The following is an 18,809-nucleotide window of genomic DNA, read 5'->3' as shown; positions in this document are numbered from 1 at the left end:
GTCCATATTTAAAATGGATAGCACACTGATGAGGAAAACTATGTATGATAATGTACCTCTAGTTAATACAGTCATACAGATGCCAAATAATACTACTATGCAAGGGCCAAATATCATCACCATACTGTTACTGAAGAAAACCCAGTATACCAAGGCCAATATTACCAATAATACCATTATACAAGGGACAAATAATACCGACACACATGACCACATATTACCACCACAAAGTGACTGAATAATATAGGGCTACTATTCTGTGACTAAATAAAGATCACTGTACTAAGACCAATACTACCACCATACAGTGACCATATAGTGGTAGACACCAGTTCTACACAGGCACTTTGCAGACTTTATCAGTAAATACAGTACAGTGAAATCCAATGATTCACAGGAGACATCTTTTCGGAATATAGTCGTTCACATTTTCTGTCTTTCCATCCGAGCCAGACAGCCATTAAGACTTCTTCCAGCCACGACTTATCTCTGCAAATTTGCCGCACAAACATCTTTGGCTACTCACTTTTGCATTACCTTTCCCCTTCCTCTGCACAAACTCGCCATCCATAGTGCCCGAGGCAGTAATAATGCCCCTATTGGTGCCTTTTGTCCCACACAGTAATAGAGTCCCTAAACAATATTAGTGCCCCCTTTAGGCCCTTACACTTACACTGTGTGAGGCACCTCTCGGTGCCTCACACAGTTAAATTGCCCAGGCACAGTAATTGGGCCCTCTTTGTGCACCATACGGTTATAATGCCTCCTTTTGTTCTCCCTACATAGAAATGCCTCCTTTTGTGCCCCCACACATAGTCATGTCCCCCTATGTGTCCCCATACAGTAGTAATGTTCCCCTTGTTTCACTACAGAATTGTCCTCTTTTGTGCACCATATAGCTATGTCTTTTGTGCAACCCCCCATTAATAATGCCCCCTTTGTGCCAATTAAAATAATTAAAAAAACCAAACTGAAACTCATCTAACCCTGTTCCCACGCCCTGCGGCTATGTCCTCTTCTTGTCTCTGATGTCTACAACCCAGCCTAAAACAGCCTGTGGCTTACAAGATTAAATGGTGGGGCAAGGTGCCAATGGCTCGTTGCTCTGCCATCATTTTTAACTGGATCCCAGCTGCACATATGCCTAAGATTACCAAAGCGTTGGCTGGAGTGGTGTGGCCACTGGACTCTGGAAACGTATTTTCTGTAGTGATTATTTACATTTCACTATCTGGCTGTGTGATGGAGGAATCTGGGTTTGGCAGATAATAATAATAATAATAATAATAATAATAATCTTTATTTATATAGCACCAACATATTACGCAGCACTTTACAATTTAGAGGGGACATGAAACAAACAATATCAGACATTACATAGTGACAAAGTTCATTTACAATTCAAATCTGGGGAGTGAGGACCCTGCTCGCAAGAGCTTACAATCTATGAGGAAGTAAAGGAGACACAAAGTGTAACAGTGTTTGTTCTGTACAATGGTCCGGCCATTTTTATACACATGCGGTGGTAACATAAAGCTGCATGAGCCGGTCACCAGCCAGTATCCGTGTATGACGGACATGAAGAGAAGGAGTGTGAGGGAATCTTATTCTGATGACTAATCTAAAAGGAGGGCCATGGAAAGGAGTCAGATTAGGGAATGTTATAGGCCTGTCTAAATAGATGTGTTTTCAGGGCACGTTTAAAACTGTGGATATTGGGAATTAATCTGATTGTCTGGGGTAGCACATTCCAGAGGACTGGTGCAGCACGAGAGAAATCCTGGAGACGGTAGTGGGAGGTTCGGATTATGGAGGATTTTAATCTAAGGTCGTTGGCAGAACGTAGAGCCCGAGTAGGGTGGTAGACAGAGATGAGGGAGGAGATGTAAGGAGGTGCAGCACTGTGGAGAGCTTTGTGGGTGAGAGTAATAAGTTTGAATTTTATTCGGAAGGGGATGGGCAACCAGTGCAGTGACTGGCACAGATTAGAGGCGTTGGTGTAGCGGTTGGTCATAAAGATGAGCCTGGCTGCTGCATTGAGGATAGATTGGAGAGGGGAGAGTTTAGTGAGGGGAAGACCGACTAGTAATGAGTTACAGTAGTCAAGACGAGAGTGAATCAGAGCAACAATGAGAGTTTTGGCAGTTTCCTCCGTAAGAAAAGAGCGGATTCTGGAGATGTTTTTGAGGTGAAAATGACAGGAGCGTGAAAATGATTGTATGTGAGGAGTAAAGGAAAGATCTGAGTCAAAAATAACCCCGAGACAGCGGGCGTGCTGCTTAGGAGTGATGATAGTGCCACACACAGAGATGGAGACATCAGGTTTAGGGAGGTTAGTAGATGGTGGGAACACAAGGAGCTCAGTTTTAGAAAGATTCAGTTTCAGATAGAGAGAGGACATGATGTTAGAGACAGCGAACAGACAATCTGTAATGGCAGGGGGTAGGGAGACGGACAAGTGAGCCCTAATCTACCCGCCCCTCTGTCCCTGCCTACTTGCAACGACCCGCCCTAGGCGACGGGGTACAACTGGGCGGCGGTCCCTGCGCTCAGTAAGTGCACGACAAACACGACAAACATACAAAGGAACACAAGCAAGGAAAAGGGGCCGTTGCCCACGGCAACACCGTGAGCAACCAGAGTGGTGAACGAGCCGAGTCAAGCCAGGAGTGTGCGAGGTACAAAACGAAAAGCAGAAGAGTAGTCGGTAAGCCAGGGTCTGTATGGAGCAGGATCAAAAATAGCAGGAGCTGTAGCTGGGCCAGGAAACCACAAGGAAAGAATCACAAGCACCGAGGGACAGGAAGTGCAGGTATAAATAGACAGAGGGCGGGAGCTAGCTGAGTCTGGCCAGGTTACGATAGGCTCTCCCACTCCTAAGCCTGCCAGCCTGAATGGTGGAAGCAGGAGTCAGTCTCAGGGATGTATTCTCAGGTGCTGACTGATTAGTTCTGGGAGTTAACCCCGAAGCTGTGCCTGGCAGATCCTTTACACAATCACTGGTGTTCTGTATTAGAGCAGGGGTGATGTCACGGGAAGAGGTATATAATTGGGTGTCATCAGCGTAGAGATGGTACTGGAAGCCAAATCTGCTGATGGTTTGTCCAATAGGAGCTGTGTAGAGAGAAAAGAGCAGCGGACCTAGGACTGATCCCTGAGGAACCCCGATATCAAGGGGAAGATGAGAAGAAGTGGAACCAGCAAATGACACACTGAACGAGCGGTCAGAAAGATAGGAGGAAAACCAAGAGAGAGCCGCGTCCTGGAGGCCAATAGAGTGGAGTATGTTAAGTAGGAGTTTGTGGTCTACAGTGTCAAAGGCTGCAGAGAGATCCAAAAGAATCAGGAGAGAGGATTTACCGTCCGATTTAGCCGCCAAGAGATCATTTGAGACTTTAGTAAGGGCAGTTTCTGTGGAGTGTAGAGTGCGGAAACCAGATTGTAAGGGGTCAAGAATGGAGTTAGCAGAGAGATAGCGGATAAGGCGAGAGTAGACCAAGCGTTCCAGGAGTTTGGAGATGAAGGGCAGATTAGAGACTGGTCGGTAGTTAGCAGTGCTGGATGGGTCAAGAGTTGGTTTTTTCAATAATGGGTTTATAATGGCATGTTTAAAAGCGGAGGGAAAGATACCAGAGGAAAGAGAGAGGTTAAATATTTTAGTCAGGGGACTAGTGACAGCTGGGGAGAGGGACTGGAGGAGGTGTGAGGGGACAGGATCACTAGGGCAGGTAGTAGGACGAGAAGAAGAGAGGAGCCTCGAGACTTCTTCTTCAGTTATTGGGTCAAATGCTGAGAGTGAAGAAGAGGGAGTGCGGGAGGGAAGGGGATCGATGTTACTAGGGGACTGGGAGATAATATCATGCCGGATGTTGTCAATTTTAACTTTAAAATAATTGGCCAGGTCTTCAGCACTGAGATCTGTGATTGGCGTCTGCACTTTAGGATGACTGGAGAATGCTACCTACCGGAATGCATAGTGCCTAATGTGAAATTTGGTGAAGGAGGGATAATGGTCTGGGACTTTTATCAGAATTCGGGCTAGGCCTCTTTTTTTTACGTGAAGGCAAATATAAATTCAACAGTATACAAAGACATTTTAGACAATTGTATTCTTCCAATTTTGTGGCAACAGTCTGGAGAAGGCCTTTTTCCTGTTCCAGCAAAACAGTGCCACAGTGCACAAAGCCATGTCCATGAAGACATAGTTTGACAAGTATGTCGTGGAGGAACTCGAATAACCTGCACAGAGCACTGACTTCAAACCCATTAAACCCCTTTGGGATGAATTGGAAAGCAGATTGCGAGTCAGGCCCTCCCAGCCAACATCAGTGTCTGACCTTACAAATGGGCAAAATTTTACACAGATACACTCCAAAATCTTCCCAGAAGAGCAGAGGCAGTTATAGTCGAAAAAGGGCCAAACTCTAACATCCATGGTTTTATGGAAAAAGAAAAAGTGCGATCCCGCGCTGAACGGTGGTTAAAAGGAATCAATGTTCCCAATTTTATTAGAAAACAAAAGAATAAAATATCGAGACACAGTAGTGAGGTGGTTTATATTGTCAATTGCCTACGCGTTTCAGACACGGCTCGTGTCCTAAGTCATGGCTTGTAGTTTTAGAATGGGATGTCCAACAAGCTGATATAAGTATGACGGTCAGGTGTCCACATACTTATTATGGTCATAAAGCAAGCCATCATGGAGAGAAACAGTGTTCTGGGTGACTGCAAATGGCCTCTGGACAACAGCACACCATCAGATACTGTGACACAGAAATTCAGCTCCAGCAGAAGAAATCTGAAAGAGATCACTTCTTCCAAGCACACTATTATAGTAGACTGCTGGAGAGGACGTTGGGTTGGTATTTAACTACCTTTGTGGTTGTCATTGCTATGGGGGCACAGTGCCTGACATTGTTATGGGGCATTAAAGCTGGCTTTATTATAGAATAGCTGTAAACTGCTCTCCAGCTGTACTGATATTATTTGGTATTTACTATACAAAATTAGTGGTACCGTTTCTATCACTTTCAAACCAAATGTCAAAAACTTTATGGCCTACATTTACTATTAGGAAAATACTGACGTGTGCATGAGGCCTAAAAGTTGGCCTATGAGTTTCAAATATTCAGGCATAATGTCTGACACGCAGATGCCAACATGTCTGTGCCACTGACATAGGGCAGGAGTGAGCAATACATACTTTCACACTTCACTCTGGCTGTAAGGGTCCGTTCACACATCGCTGGTTAGAAACGCATTGAAAAAACAAATTTCTCCACGATTTGATGCATTTTTCGACGCGGTGGTGGTAAATAACGTAACCACATCGTAAATGCATCAAATAGCAGTAAAAATGCATGCCGTTTTCGGGTTCTAACCGCACCTCAACGTGTGAATGGAGCAGCTACAGGGAGCACTGTGACTTGCTGCTTTCTACGAAATTTAAGAGACTGGTTTGCGCGCCGCATTAACCCCTCCAATGCTGAAAGGAAGGGTTGTACCAATTTTTGATTTCAATATGCTGTGGAAGTCATGGGGTAGTGTGCATGGGGTATTTTTCTGGACTTCCTGTCAGCAATCCCATTGAAAACAAGTCTCTCCCCAGTATGACATGGCTAATACCAGGGAACAATAGATTACATGTACGAATATAACGCATATAAACTAGAATAGATCTTAGGTTTAGTCTCTTTTTAAGTGCAGCGTCATTCGAACAAAACAAATCGCAGTGTCACGACTGCACGGCACATGAGACATACAAAGCAGTGGGGCTTTAATGTCCATTTACATTTTCTGTTCTTCCAATAAGCGCTTTAGTGTGCCATGACTTCACGTCACAATAACAAGAAATACTGCAAGTACAAGCCACAAACAACGCCGCAGCGTCTTTTTCCTCAGCTGCATACTGGACTACATTTCCCGGTATGCCTCAGGGCCGGCGCACATGCGCAGTGGGAATCAGCTTGAGTGGCAAGTTGTTTGTTACAGTGTAGCACCAGCTGCTTTTTGCACTCTGGAGCCGCTGCTGTGCGAGTCTTCCTGAACTCATTCAGCTTCTCATCTTCCCCTCTCCCTCTGATCCCCCCGTCTCCACATTTACTGCTCCTTCCTTACTTTCCCTACAAGCTGCACTGGAAAAAAAGGATAAAGATCTGCAATCGACACAAAAGGCAACAACACTATTCCCTTTAGATGATCTACAAATGAAAAGAAGAAAAAGATGGAACTGCATATCCTAGAGCACAGGCTAAAAGTAGCCAGCATAGCCAAGGAGAACATCCAGTTGTTTACCTATGGATTAATCAAACTTGCCTTTCTGTCCTCCAAAACCAGGTAAGTGGCAGCCTGGGCATTGCAAAGGAGGGCATGAGGGCATAAGAACTGGGTCACTTCTCACTGGTTGATTCCCTAGCTGTGGATGCACAAAGCCCGGAGAAAAACAACTTCATGTCATTGAATTGGTGAATGAGACTGTCATTGGGATGCATTGGAGGGAGCATTGAATGAATGGAACAGGTGTTGTTTTTGCACAAAAAATACAAATAAACAAATTTTATATATATATATATATATATATATGGATCTTCATAGTTCTATATGGTACACGCTCTGTTTCATTCCATATACCCCTACAATGCAGGCTGGAACCTTTAATAATCAATTTGCCCCCCCCTAGCCCCGCTTGATCTCTCCAGATGTATGTCTGTGTACAGTAAACATGGGACGGGTATTTGCATTATTGTCCTATATTGGACGAGTTGTTTATGTGCGCTTTAATGATGCATTGAATTTGTTTTTGAGGCCTGATGTACATCTACTGTATCTTCTATAGGAGCCCATTGTACTACATTGTAACTAGATTTTTTTAGGATAAGACTTGTGCCCATTGTTCTGTAGGGGCAGCAATTGTATACAACTTAGAAAAACACATTGCTAAAGTTTGCCTATAGGATCAATGGTCCATTGGAAACAATGGCTTGGTTTGGAGAAGGGGGAGTGGCAGTCTATATGGGGCTTGCAGAAATGTGCACAGATATTACTTGGAGCTTTTGTCTCCCCAGTGGTTGAGCTCTGCCATTGTTTGCAAAGTAATTTATTCCAGACCCTTGTTTACTTTCTTTGCCTCTGCACTGGGGGATGCAACTGTTTAAATCCAACGTGTGAAAATGATGTGTACGACCCCCTGCAGTTCTCCTAAACGCTCCAAGGCCGGGCAGTCACCCTATGGGGAGTAAAGGGGTTAATTTAATTATTCAGTAATTGCTGCTAAACCTTTTTCACATATCGGTGCCCCCAGGTCTCTGGATCAATTCTAGAATTCTAGTTCTATAGGTTGTTTATGAACACCAGCAAATAACTGGGCATAAATACCCAGCGCCAGGGACGTGTCGGGCGGATGAAATATGGTACTGTCCCTTTTGTTTTAGTCCTGCCATTCAGCCTGGCCAGTTGTTGCATGTTTGATTAAATAGATGTTTACAAAGAGTGGAAAAAGTCAATGTTACTTCAATAGTTCACACAAAGAGCCGCTCTGTTTGTGACTGAGGCCTGGCTTTTTCTATGGATGCAATACTATAAGCTGGAGGGGTCTGGGGGTTTAGTGAACCCCCCTTTTAGCATTCTGGGCCTTGTTGTTGTAAATACTGCATTATTAGTCCTGTGGTTTTAGAATTAACGAACGCTCGGAGCCGTGTGTATCAATGAATGGCCTCATTTTCCACGCTGAAGCTGAATACTGCAGGTTGTACTCGACAATGTGGATTGACTGTCCATTATAATGTTCATTGTTGTGCTGTGGGGACACCTAATCTGATACCAAACAGATGTTTACTGAGGGTTGTCAATAAGCGACTGGGGTAAACACCTCCTATGTAAATGTTTAGAGGTCTGGAGTGTATCACTATTTGCTATGTTTAGATTACTTGACTGATTATAATGTGGCCTTGTATATATTAGTAAAACTGAGGAACATGTTTATCAATATAGTTGTATGTGGTATCCATGGAAAGGGCAGCAGCCTATGTAAATCGACTGGTTTATATATTCGTCACTGTCGCACAACTATGATTATTCTTAGCTATCAAGTATTGCGCCATTTTGAGGAGTCTTAGGTCCCTATTTCTCTACCATTTTTTGCCACCCACTGCAATCCACTGACGCAAATGAATGTGTCTTTGTATGTTAAAAAGTGGCGTTTAGGGCGGAGTTCACATATTATATTGTAAGTACATTTTCCCAAAAGTTTACAGCACTATTTTGTCAATGCTGTCTGTTCTGGCCTTGTGTATACATTTTATTAAAGGGGTCACCCAGAGACCTAAAACTGATCACTATTATTCCTAGAATAAGAATCCAAGTACATTTTCAATTCTGTGCAGAAAAGGCGATTGAAAGTACGGTCACGTGATGTAGGAAACTTGACGCACCGTCACAAGTGATTTCTGCCTGCCTGATACGCCGACACTGCCCCATGTGATTTCTGCTAGCCTCCTCCCATTGGTGTCGGCGCTTCATCAACAAGGTGACCTAAAGGGGCTGGCACTGTGACTGCTCATTTTTTAGGCCACCCCCTTCTTAAGCTCCTCTACTGAGAGACGGAACTGAATGCTTGCGTAACCAAAAGCTGGCCATACGGTTTAGATAGCTGTCAGCTGAATGATTGTTGGGCCGTCAGCTATTCCTAAGGACTCCCCCCATACACGTGCATTCTCAAATTGTCTATGTGTTTTTAATAGGGAGAAGACTCCTTTTGGCAGCAGCTTATCTGCTAACAAACAAAAGGATCGGGCATTTTGTATTTCAGCATGCCCGAAACCCCCCCCCCCAACCACCACCCCCTGACATCTGAGTCGGGACACCGCAATACATATTAGATGGTAAACCGATAGATCGGCAATATTTTTTTCTGATAGGAAATAATTTAGCACCAAAAGGGAAGTGTGTTTAGGTTTTTCTTCATGGGCTGTCGGACGCCTTTCAACTTTGTTTTTTAAACTGGCTCACAATGAAGCCAACAATTTTGGAAATAACAATGAGGAGATGGCGCCGAGTTTAGTAAAGCAAGTGCAATTCAGCTCTATAGACTCGGTCAAGTTCACACTAATTCAAGGAGGCTTCATAGATGGTTCAGTAACCAATGGTATACAAGATGGCACCTATATTGGGTATTGACGGGTTTAGAGGAGCAATAAGAGAAAGTACAATACTCTTCATAATAATCACATTTTCAGACCGTTTTACATCTGCAACTAAATTCCACACCCCATCACGTCCATGCCATGCCTCGTTTGGAAGAAAATATTTCGAAGTGCCTTAAAGGGGTTGTCCAGGGTTGCAACAGTGCCCCACCTGTCCACACTGGTTGTCTCTAGCAGTGAAGTACGGCTTCATTCACTTCAAATTCAATCTAATCCTGTACAGCTCCCTTGCAAAAAAAAACAAACACCAAAACCGCAGCAGGAACAAAGTTGATACATTTTGATAAATATTGCGAATGTCACCTGAAACAGTTTTCAGGATCCTCTCTGGATTTACTGCTACAACACATTAATAATCCGCCTCAGTCTCTTTGCCAGAAAAATAAATTTTTGTTTTTAAGATAATTATCTAGACACCTTGTCCAATATCACATCTATATTTTGTATCTACTTATATATTCCTTACTATCAATAATAGGTCATCTCTGCTTTTAGTAAACTGTTGCTGAAGACTCATACCTTTCTGTCTGAGGACTGTCAGATATAAGTAGTGAATGCTGTAGAAAAAACAAACCTGGCCGCCTTCCATCTCTCCATAATAACATTACATCATCATTTATCCATTCATATGTTTACATATACATAACTGTAGAGAAAAGAAGCAGATCAAGCTAAGCTAAAAGTAATCTGTCAACAAACGTATCATTATGAACTATATGTTATATATATATATATATATATATATATATACTAGTCCTTCTCAATAGATTAGAATATTATCATAAAGTTAATTTATTTCAGTACTTTAAAGGGAATGTGTTGCCAGCAAAACATGTTTTTTTTTTTTTTTTTTTAATTAAACAGTTAGTGTATAGGTGATTAAACATTGTTCTAATTTTTTTTATTTTTTTCACGAGTCAGGAAATATTATAAATTGGATTCAATTTATAATATTTCCCAGCACTGGTCACTAGATGGAGCAATTCCCAAAATTGCAGCATTGCATGTGGTAAAGCAACCACATTGCTTTATGCTGCAAAATTGGGAAAAAATCCCTCGCTCTAGTGAGCTCTCAGAATCCCCCCTCCTTTATCCTGGCTAGTGCCGGGAGAAACGAGGGGTTTGAACGGTCTAACCTCCTACACTGTGTGTCGCCATTTTTTGAGCTAACACACAGTGTAGAAGGTTTACATACACTAGTAAAACACACTGAAACCCGAACATACATAGAAATCACTTACCTGCTCCAGTCGCCGCCGCTCCCTCCGGTCCGTCCGCTCCGTCTGCTGCCGCTGCTCCATGTGCACAAGTCCAGAAGCCGCGACCGGAAGTAGTAATCTTACTGCCCGGCCGCGACTTCCGGTCCACAGGAAAATGGCGCCGGACGGCGCGCATTTAAAATCGGACTGTGTGGGAGCAGCGCATGCGCCGTTCCCACACTGCGGCGTACACGATAGTGGATGGAACGGGCCCCGTTCGCAGTCCCTATGGGACTGGAGCTGCCGTATTCCATGTCTGTATGTGTCGTTAATCGACACATACAGAAATGGAAAAAAAAATGGCAGCCCCCATAGGGAAGAAAAAGTGTAAAAATAGAAAAAAGTAACACACAAACACACAAATAAATATAAACGTTTTTAATAAAACCCTAACATCAAACTGATATAAAAAAAAAAAATTTGGTGACACTGTTCCTTTAATTCAAAAAGTGAAACTCCTATATTATATAGATTCATTACACACAAAGTGATCTATTTCCTGCATTTTTTTTCTTGAAAACCCAAAATTTAGTATCTCAGAAAATTTTAATATTATATAAGCCCAATTTCAAAAATAATTTTTAATACCGAAATGTTGGCCTACTGGAAAATATGTACAGTATCTGCCCTCAATACTTGGTCGGGCTCCATTGCATTAATTACTGCATGAATGCGGCGTGGCATGGAGGCGATCAGCCTGTGGCACTGCTGAGGTGTTATGGAAGCCCAGGTTGCTCTGATAGCGGCCTTCAGCTCGTCTGCATTGTTGGGTCTGGTGTCTCTCATCTTCCTCTTCACAATACCCCATAGATTCTCTATGGGGTTAAGGTCAGGCGAGTTTGCTGGCCAATCAAGCACAGTGATACTGTGGTTATTAAACCAGGTATTGGTACTTTTGGCAGTGTGGGCAGGTGCCAAGTCCTGCTGGAAAATAAAATCAGCATCTCCATAAAGCTTGTCAGCAGAGGGAAGCATGAAGTGCTCTAAAATTTCCTGCTAGACGGCTGCGCTGACTCTGGACTTGATAAAACACAGTGGACCAACACCAGCAGATGACATGGCTCCCCAAACCATCACTGACTGTGGAAACTTCACACTGGACCGCAAGCAACTTGGATTAAGTGCGTCTACACTCTTCCTCCAAACTCTGGGACATTGATCCCCCGATGAAATGCAAAATTTACTTTCATCTGAAAACAGGACTTTGGACCACTGAGCAAAACTATTGGTCCAAATTGGTCACCAGATTATAAATTCCTACATAATTTGATTGGCGCTGTAATGTAGATAACAACAGTGGTTTTTATTTTGAAAAACGATAAATTTTGCGCAAGTTATGCACAATTTTAGATTTATGCTAATTCGTTTCTTAATAGACAACTGGGCGTGTTTTTACTTTTTGACCAACTGGGTGTTGTAAAGAGAAGTGTATGACGCTGACCAATCAGCGTCATACACTTCTCTCCATTCATGTCCATTTGTATTCACTGCACAGCGTGATCTCGCGAGATCACGCTGTGCAGTCACATACTCCCACATTAACTTTACCAAAGTGTTTTGAGAGTGCATAGACATTGCCTCCAGGTAGGACGCGATGTCTATTCACACTCCCGACACTTCGGTAAAGATTCTTGAGGACTTACTCACACAGCACAGCGTGGTTTCGCTAGATCACGCTGTGCGGTCATTCATAGAAACTTTACCGACGTAAAGTTCAATATCTTAGGTGGAAAGTTCTACTAGCTGAATTTTGTTACAAAAGCCTATGCAGCGTACTTTGATTTCAGGGTTTACTAAAGTTTAATGTCTATTGTGTTGAGCAACAGTCGTTCTGGAGTATGTATGTATTAAATGAAAAGAATGTATGTTCTGTCTTGTATAAAATCCCATAGGGAAAAACCAAAAATTGCCACCTGTCAATATTTTTGAGAGGCAGTTCTTGAAAATAGATTTGAGAATAGAATGAGTCATTCTAAATTTTTCTTCATACCAATAACTCAGGTTAACCTGTGCTGATTTATATTGCAGGATTCAGGCATGTTTAGTTTATTCTATCCATATGATAAAAACAAACAAACAAATACTACATTCTAAAGGGGGTTTTACACTGGGCGATTATCGGGCAGACAAGCGTTCATAGAACGGCCATTGCCAATAATTTCCCTGTGTAAACAGGGCGGCAATCAGCAGATGAACGAGCAAACGCTCGATCATCTGCTGGTCGTATCGTTTTAAAAAAGTAAAATCTTATCGTTGTCGGCAGCACATCTCCATGTGTAAACAGGGAGACGTGCTGTTGACATAATAATAATGTATGAGGACGAGCGATCGGAGTAACGTAATCATCCCCATCTATAGCTCCGTGTGACAGGAGCAAACGATCGCCGATTGGCGGGTGTAAAGGGCCCTTTAACTCCTTTCAGTTGTAAAGTTAATTATATACGTTGTATATGTGAGGCTGCCAGAGAAGTTGAGTAAACAAGCTATTTTATTACCAATTTGTGAAATGCATACCATTATGTGTTTTGTATGATTGTCTTGATATCTCTCACTGGTGACAATGACCTCTACCATATTCCTCTGTTAAACTTGAAGGACACCTATTATTACCAGTGCATGTGATACGTCCATAAATTCCTATATATGTATCACGTCTAAAGAGTAACCTATATGGATACTTGAAAATAGAGAGAGTTTGCTGCCCCCTGGCACAGCTTGAAGCTCCTAGCCACCACCTATCATGTGCCCTTTATAGTACTTGTGCCTTCCTATTGGGCAAAGAGGCAAGGGCCCAGGTGCAACTCTACCTCTGCACCCCCTATAGCTACTTACAGTTAACGTGTTTACCTTTTAGGTCTCCTTTAGATAAGACACCTGAAAATGTCTGCAAATATCAAACATCTGTCCATTGTATTTTACTTACAAAAAAAACTTGAAAACTTGACAATCGTAAAAACTTCTGTGAAGGTCTCCTGGATGGAAAACGAATTAACTCTGTTATATACATGCCTTTTAAATACTGCTCTGGCACTCCTTGATCCTGCTACTCTGATGTGTGCATATCATAACGTTTATTTACCTACTTGGGAGACCTTCTTGCGTTAGTCCGATTCTCAGAAAATCTTTTAACGTATGCTCTAATTTTTGTTTTGAAATTGTGCTGGTTTTCTTCTACCTTAGTACATGTTATAAATATTGTCATTGTATACTAAACACCTTTAATTTGAGTCAATGGCTACAATAGTCAATTCACATGGAGTTTTTTGACACGTTTTTTGATGTGGAAACCGCGCCAAAAAACAGCTGAAAATACCTCTTATTGATTTCAATGGGAGGCGGAGGCGTTTTTTTCCCGCGAGTGGAAAAAACGGCTCGCAGGAAAAAAAAGGGACATGCCCTATCTTCGGGCGCTTACGTCTCTGACCTCCCATTGACATCAATGGGAGGCAGAGAAAGTGTATTTCGCAGAGATTTTTGCCTGCGGTTCTCAATGGCCGCGGGCAAAAAATTCAGCGACAATCGGCGTGCAGGGAGATCAAAATCTGCGTCAAAATTCCAAACGGAATTTTGAGGCAGATTTTCTGCCTGCAAAAGATTCCGTGTGAATCCAGCCTAAAAGTAGAAGCATTCACTGAGCGCATGTAATATTGTTAAGTGTTTGGGGTATTTTGATATATCATGCATAAATAATATTTTATTTAAAAAATGTTTTCCTTTACTTTTCATAAGTAGTTGCACAGGAAAATAATAGTTACACTATCGGAGGGGTGCTAGTCCAACTTTACAGTGAACGGAAAAACCTGGGGGATATGAAAAGGTGAAACTTCAGCTTCTTCCATTTATATTGAAATCCCAGTTAGGCACACTTGACCAAATTGAATGTGGAATTTAATCCTTTAAACCCTTTTATAATCTGTGGATGATCCTGAACACCAACCCTGCACTGTTACAGCAAGATTGGTAATTTAGGGGTGTCCTCCAGGACTGCTTGTAAAATCATAAAAGCACTATTGACTGTCTTTTTGTACTCCTTTTTTTTTGGGATATATCTTACTTGATTAAACCGAAACTGTATGAGACTAAGGGCCTTGCTTGGCACTCCAGAATGAGCAAGGTACAGTCGTTCCCCAGAGTATTCCATTTTATTCAGCTTGAGGTGGGAGTTACCCTTTAGATGGGGCAACCATTGATTAAGGTCCCCTCCGCTTCTGTTTAAAACGGAAAACTTTTGATTCCCCCTCCCATGAACACGTTAACTGCTAGGAGAGAAATTTAGAGAAGGAAGATTGATTCCCACTGTTCCTGTTGTTGCCAAATGGGCCAGCAAACCCTGCACATTCCTTCCTGAGCATTCCCAGTGGAAAATAATGTAATTCTCCTATGTGACCTCAGTAGCCATTGAGCATTTACTCCTTTAGATGACCATAGGACTCAGTTGCAGAAGAAGGTTGGCACCCTGTCCGCTGCATCGGCTGCTACAACTTAAAGGACTGATAGCAGAATGGGCAGAACTTCCTAAAGTGGACTCCTGCAACTTAGAAGGTTGCGGAGATGGTTGTCCAACTCTAAAGGGGGTTTTACACTGGGCGATTATCGGGCAGACGAGCTTTCATAGAACGCTCGTTGCTGATAATTGCGCTGTGTAAACAGGGCGGCAATCAGCAGATGAACGAGCAAAGGCTCTATTATCTGCTGTTCGTATCGTTTTAAAAAAGTTAAAATATTATTGTTGTCGGCAGCACATCTCCCTGTGTAAACAGGGAGACGCGCTGCCGACATGATAATAATGTATGGGGACGAGTGATCGGAGTAACGACAGCTCGTCCCCATCCATAGCTCCGTGTGGCAGGTGCAGACGAGCGCCGATCAACGATTATCAGCCGGTATAAAAGGGCCTTAATGCTTTTATGTGATACCTCCTACTGGTGCTGATATGGGTAAAGGAAAATGAAAAATTATTGTTTTGGATTTCCAATTAAATTCTTCATAAGTCCAGGCCTCCTCCTGTATTTGCTGTGGAATTAGAGAAGAACAGGTTTAAGGTGTTTATATGGATGAATAAAATAAACATATGATATTTCATCTTATGTATAAAGCTCACTATATGCTGTATAAAAGTGCAGCAGAATAAGGGGTCGGTGCTCCACAGCGCTGGAGCGGAACACTAAAACCCAGTCAAGTATATTGACAAAATGTTCGGTTATGGTTGCTTTTTTTTAAAACTGTTTTGAACCATAGGTACAACTTAAAGAGGCTCTGTCACCAGATTTTGCAACCCCTATCTCCTATTGCAGCAGATAGGCGCTGCAATGTAGATTACAGTAACGTTTTTGCTTTTAAAAAACAAGCATTTTTGGCCAAGTTATGACCATTTTTGTATTTATGCAAATGAGGCTTGCAAAAGTCCAAGTGGGCGTGTTGAAAAGTAAAAGTCCAACTGGGCGTGTATTATGTGCGTACATCGGGGCGTTTTTACTTCTTTTACTAGCTGGGCGTTCTGACGAGAAGTATCATCCACTTCTCTTCAGAACGCCCAGCTTCTTGCAGATCACGCTGTGACGTCACTTCCCCAGGTCCTGGATCGTGTCAGACGAGCGAGGACACATCGGCACCAGAGGCTACAGTTGATTCTGCAGCAGCATCAGCGTTTGCAGGTAAGTAGCTACATAGACTTACCTGCAAACGCTGATGCTGCTGCCGAATCATCTGTAGCCTCTGGTGCCGATGTGTCCTCGCTCGTCCGACATGATCCAGGACCTGGGGAAGTGACGTCACAGCGTGATCTGCCAGAAGCTGGGCATTGTGAAGAGAAGTGGATGATACTTCTCGTCAGAACGCCCAGCTAGTAAAAGTAGTAAACACGTCCCGATGTACGCACATAATACACGCCCAGTTGGACTTTTACTTTTCAACACGCCCACTTGGACTTTTGCAAGCCTCATTTGCATAAATACAAAAATGGTCATAACTTGGCCAAAAATGCTCGTTTTTTAAAAATAAAAACGTTCCTGTAATCTACATTTCAGCGCCTATCTGCTGCAATAGCAGATAGGGGTTGCAAAATCTGGTGACAGAGCCTCTTTAAGAAAGGCTCATTTGCATAAATATAAAAATTGTCATAACTTGGCCAAAAATGCTCGTTTTTAAAAAAAACAAAAAACCTTACTGTTATCTACATTGCAGCGCCGATCACATGCAATAGGATAAAGGGATTTGAAAATCTGGTGACAGAGCCTCTTTAAGTGTGATCTGTTTTAGAGTCATTTACAGAATATTGCACATTGAAGAAATCTGGATAAGTGTCTTTAATAATATACTCGGAAAAATAGCAGCACAGTTGTTGGTGCACATTCACCACTATTGGCTCCAATACTGTTTGGTCCCAGTACATTTCAAAGCCAACATAATGAATGATGGACATTGCTTTGTATTTTATAAAGATAACAAACCTTTTATTCCATCCACTTAAAAAAGAAAAAAAAAATAATTATAAAATTATTCAGGTGAGGCTGACAGCTGCGATACAAGTTATTTAAAATGTAGACATACATCGTTCAGCCATAACATTAAAACCACCGGCCTAATATTGTGTAGGTTCCCCGCATTCTGCAAAAACATCTGACCAGTCGAGGCATGGATTTCACTGGACATCTGAAAATGACCCGAGGTACACTGTATGGACAAAAGTATTGGGTCTCCCCTCTTAATTATTGAATTCAGGTGTTTTATTCAGTCTGAATACTGCAGGTGTATAAATCCAGCACCTAGCCATGCAGTCTGCTTTTACAATCATTTGTGAAAGAATTGGTCTTTCTAAAGACCTCACTGAATTCCAGCGTGGTAGTGTAATAGGATGCCACTGTTGTTACAAGTCAGTGCATAAAATGTCTTCCCTCCTAGGTATTCAACTATCAATTGTGAGTAGTGGAAGCCTTTATGAACCATAGCAACTCAGCCACGAAGAATTGACCCGATTCCCGATTTTTTTACGCAACGGTTTTTTTTTAAAACGCTCGCGTAGAAAAGCGCATTGTGTGTACTAACTGCTTGCTTTCCCATTGATGTAAATGAAAAGCTTAATCAAGCGTTTTCTTTTAAGCTTTTTTTTGCGTGTTTTTTCACGCATTTTGTGCATGCTTTTTGCACACACTTTTTGCACATATTTTGGTGCGTAATTAGCACTCCCATTGACTATGGGAACATATGGCACGATTTACGTGCCAAAGAATTGACCCGATGCCTTTTTTTTGCGCAACACAGCTTTTTACAACGCTCACGTAAAAAGCGTGTTGCATATACTAACAGTGTTCTTTACCATTTATGTAAATGGAGAGCTTAATCAAGTGTTTTTTTACTTGTTTTTTTGGTTCATAAAATATGCCAAAAACTTGTAAAGTACACGCCGTGTGAAACTGTCAACAGAAAAATGATTCACCACAGGGTCTTCCCTCTTGACTTTCATCATTCTAAGCCTTTTGGTGTGTCCTGAAGGTGCTGCCAGCTACCATTTGTCAAATCACTCCCAAAATGGACCTGGACACTGCTTGACAATTTTAAGACACCTCTTCCTGGCTTGTAGCCAAAAATAGAGATGGGGTGTCTCCCTCCCACATTTACAGCAGCTGTGAGTCAGGTTGCTTTGCCTGATTCACCTTTCTGTAATTCTGGGAAGTGCTCCATCTGGTGGCCTACACAGGAAAACATGTCAAATTATTATTTAATTTTAAATACTCCCCACTTTGTGGGAGAAAAAAAATACACCTAAATAACTTAAAATATAAAAAAAATAAGTAGCTTGCTTAATTTTTTTTTATTTGAGACACATTCCCTTTAATGCTTCAGCATACCAAGACATTTTGGACAATTTTATGCTTACAACTTTGTGGGAACAGTTTGGGGAAGGCCCTTTTCTGTTTCAGCATGACTGTGCTCCAGTGCACAAAGCAAGGTCCATAACAGGCAAGTTGGGTAAGCTTGGTGTGAAAGCACTTGACTAGCCCACACAGAGACCTGACCTCAACCCCATCAAACACTTTTGGGGTGAACTAGAATGGAGATTGCGAGCTAGGCCATCTCGTCCGACGACATTGTCTGACCTCACAAATGCTCTATGTGTCCCAATACATTTATCCATATAGTGTCTGGCACTCAGACATTAGGAGTAGATCCTATAAGTCCTGCAAGTTGCGAGGTTGGGCTCCATGGATCGGACTTGTTTTTCCAGCACAGCCCACAGGTCATTGACCGTATTGACATCTGGAGAATTTGAAGGCCAATTCAACTCTGTGACATATTCTTCAAACCATTCCTGAACAATTTTTGCAGTGTGGCAGGGTGCATTATCCTGCTG

The 18,809-nt window shown here is 42.3% G+C and overlaps 1 protein-coding gene across 1 annotated transcript in view; it reads left to right on the top strand.

Moving 5' to 3' along the window:
* Positions 1 to 5,776: 5,776 nt before the first annotated feature.
* Positions 5,777 to 18,809, top strand: part of CASTOR2 (cytosolic arginine sensor for mTORC1 subunit 2) — a 223,915-nt gene continuing 210,882 nt past the window's right edge. The window contains exon 1 of the mRNA XM_075852889.1: positions 5,777 to 6,336. Coding sequence (XP_075709004.1) covers positions 6,224 to 6,336 — 113 coding nt within the window. The 5' untranslated portion in view covers positions 5,777 to 6,223. The remainder of the gene's footprint in view (positions 6,337 to 18,809) is intronic.

Source organism: Rhinoderma darwinii, chromosome 2 (genome assembly GCF_050947455.1).
Source record: "Rhinoderma darwinii isolate aRhiDar2 chromosome 2, aRhiDar2.hap1, whole genome shotgun sequence".
Lineage (NCBI taxonomy): Eukaryota > Metazoa > Chordata > Amphibia > Anura > Rhinodermatidae > Rhinoderma > Rhinoderma darwinii.
This window is presented reverse-complemented; position numbering and strand designations above follow the sequence as displayed.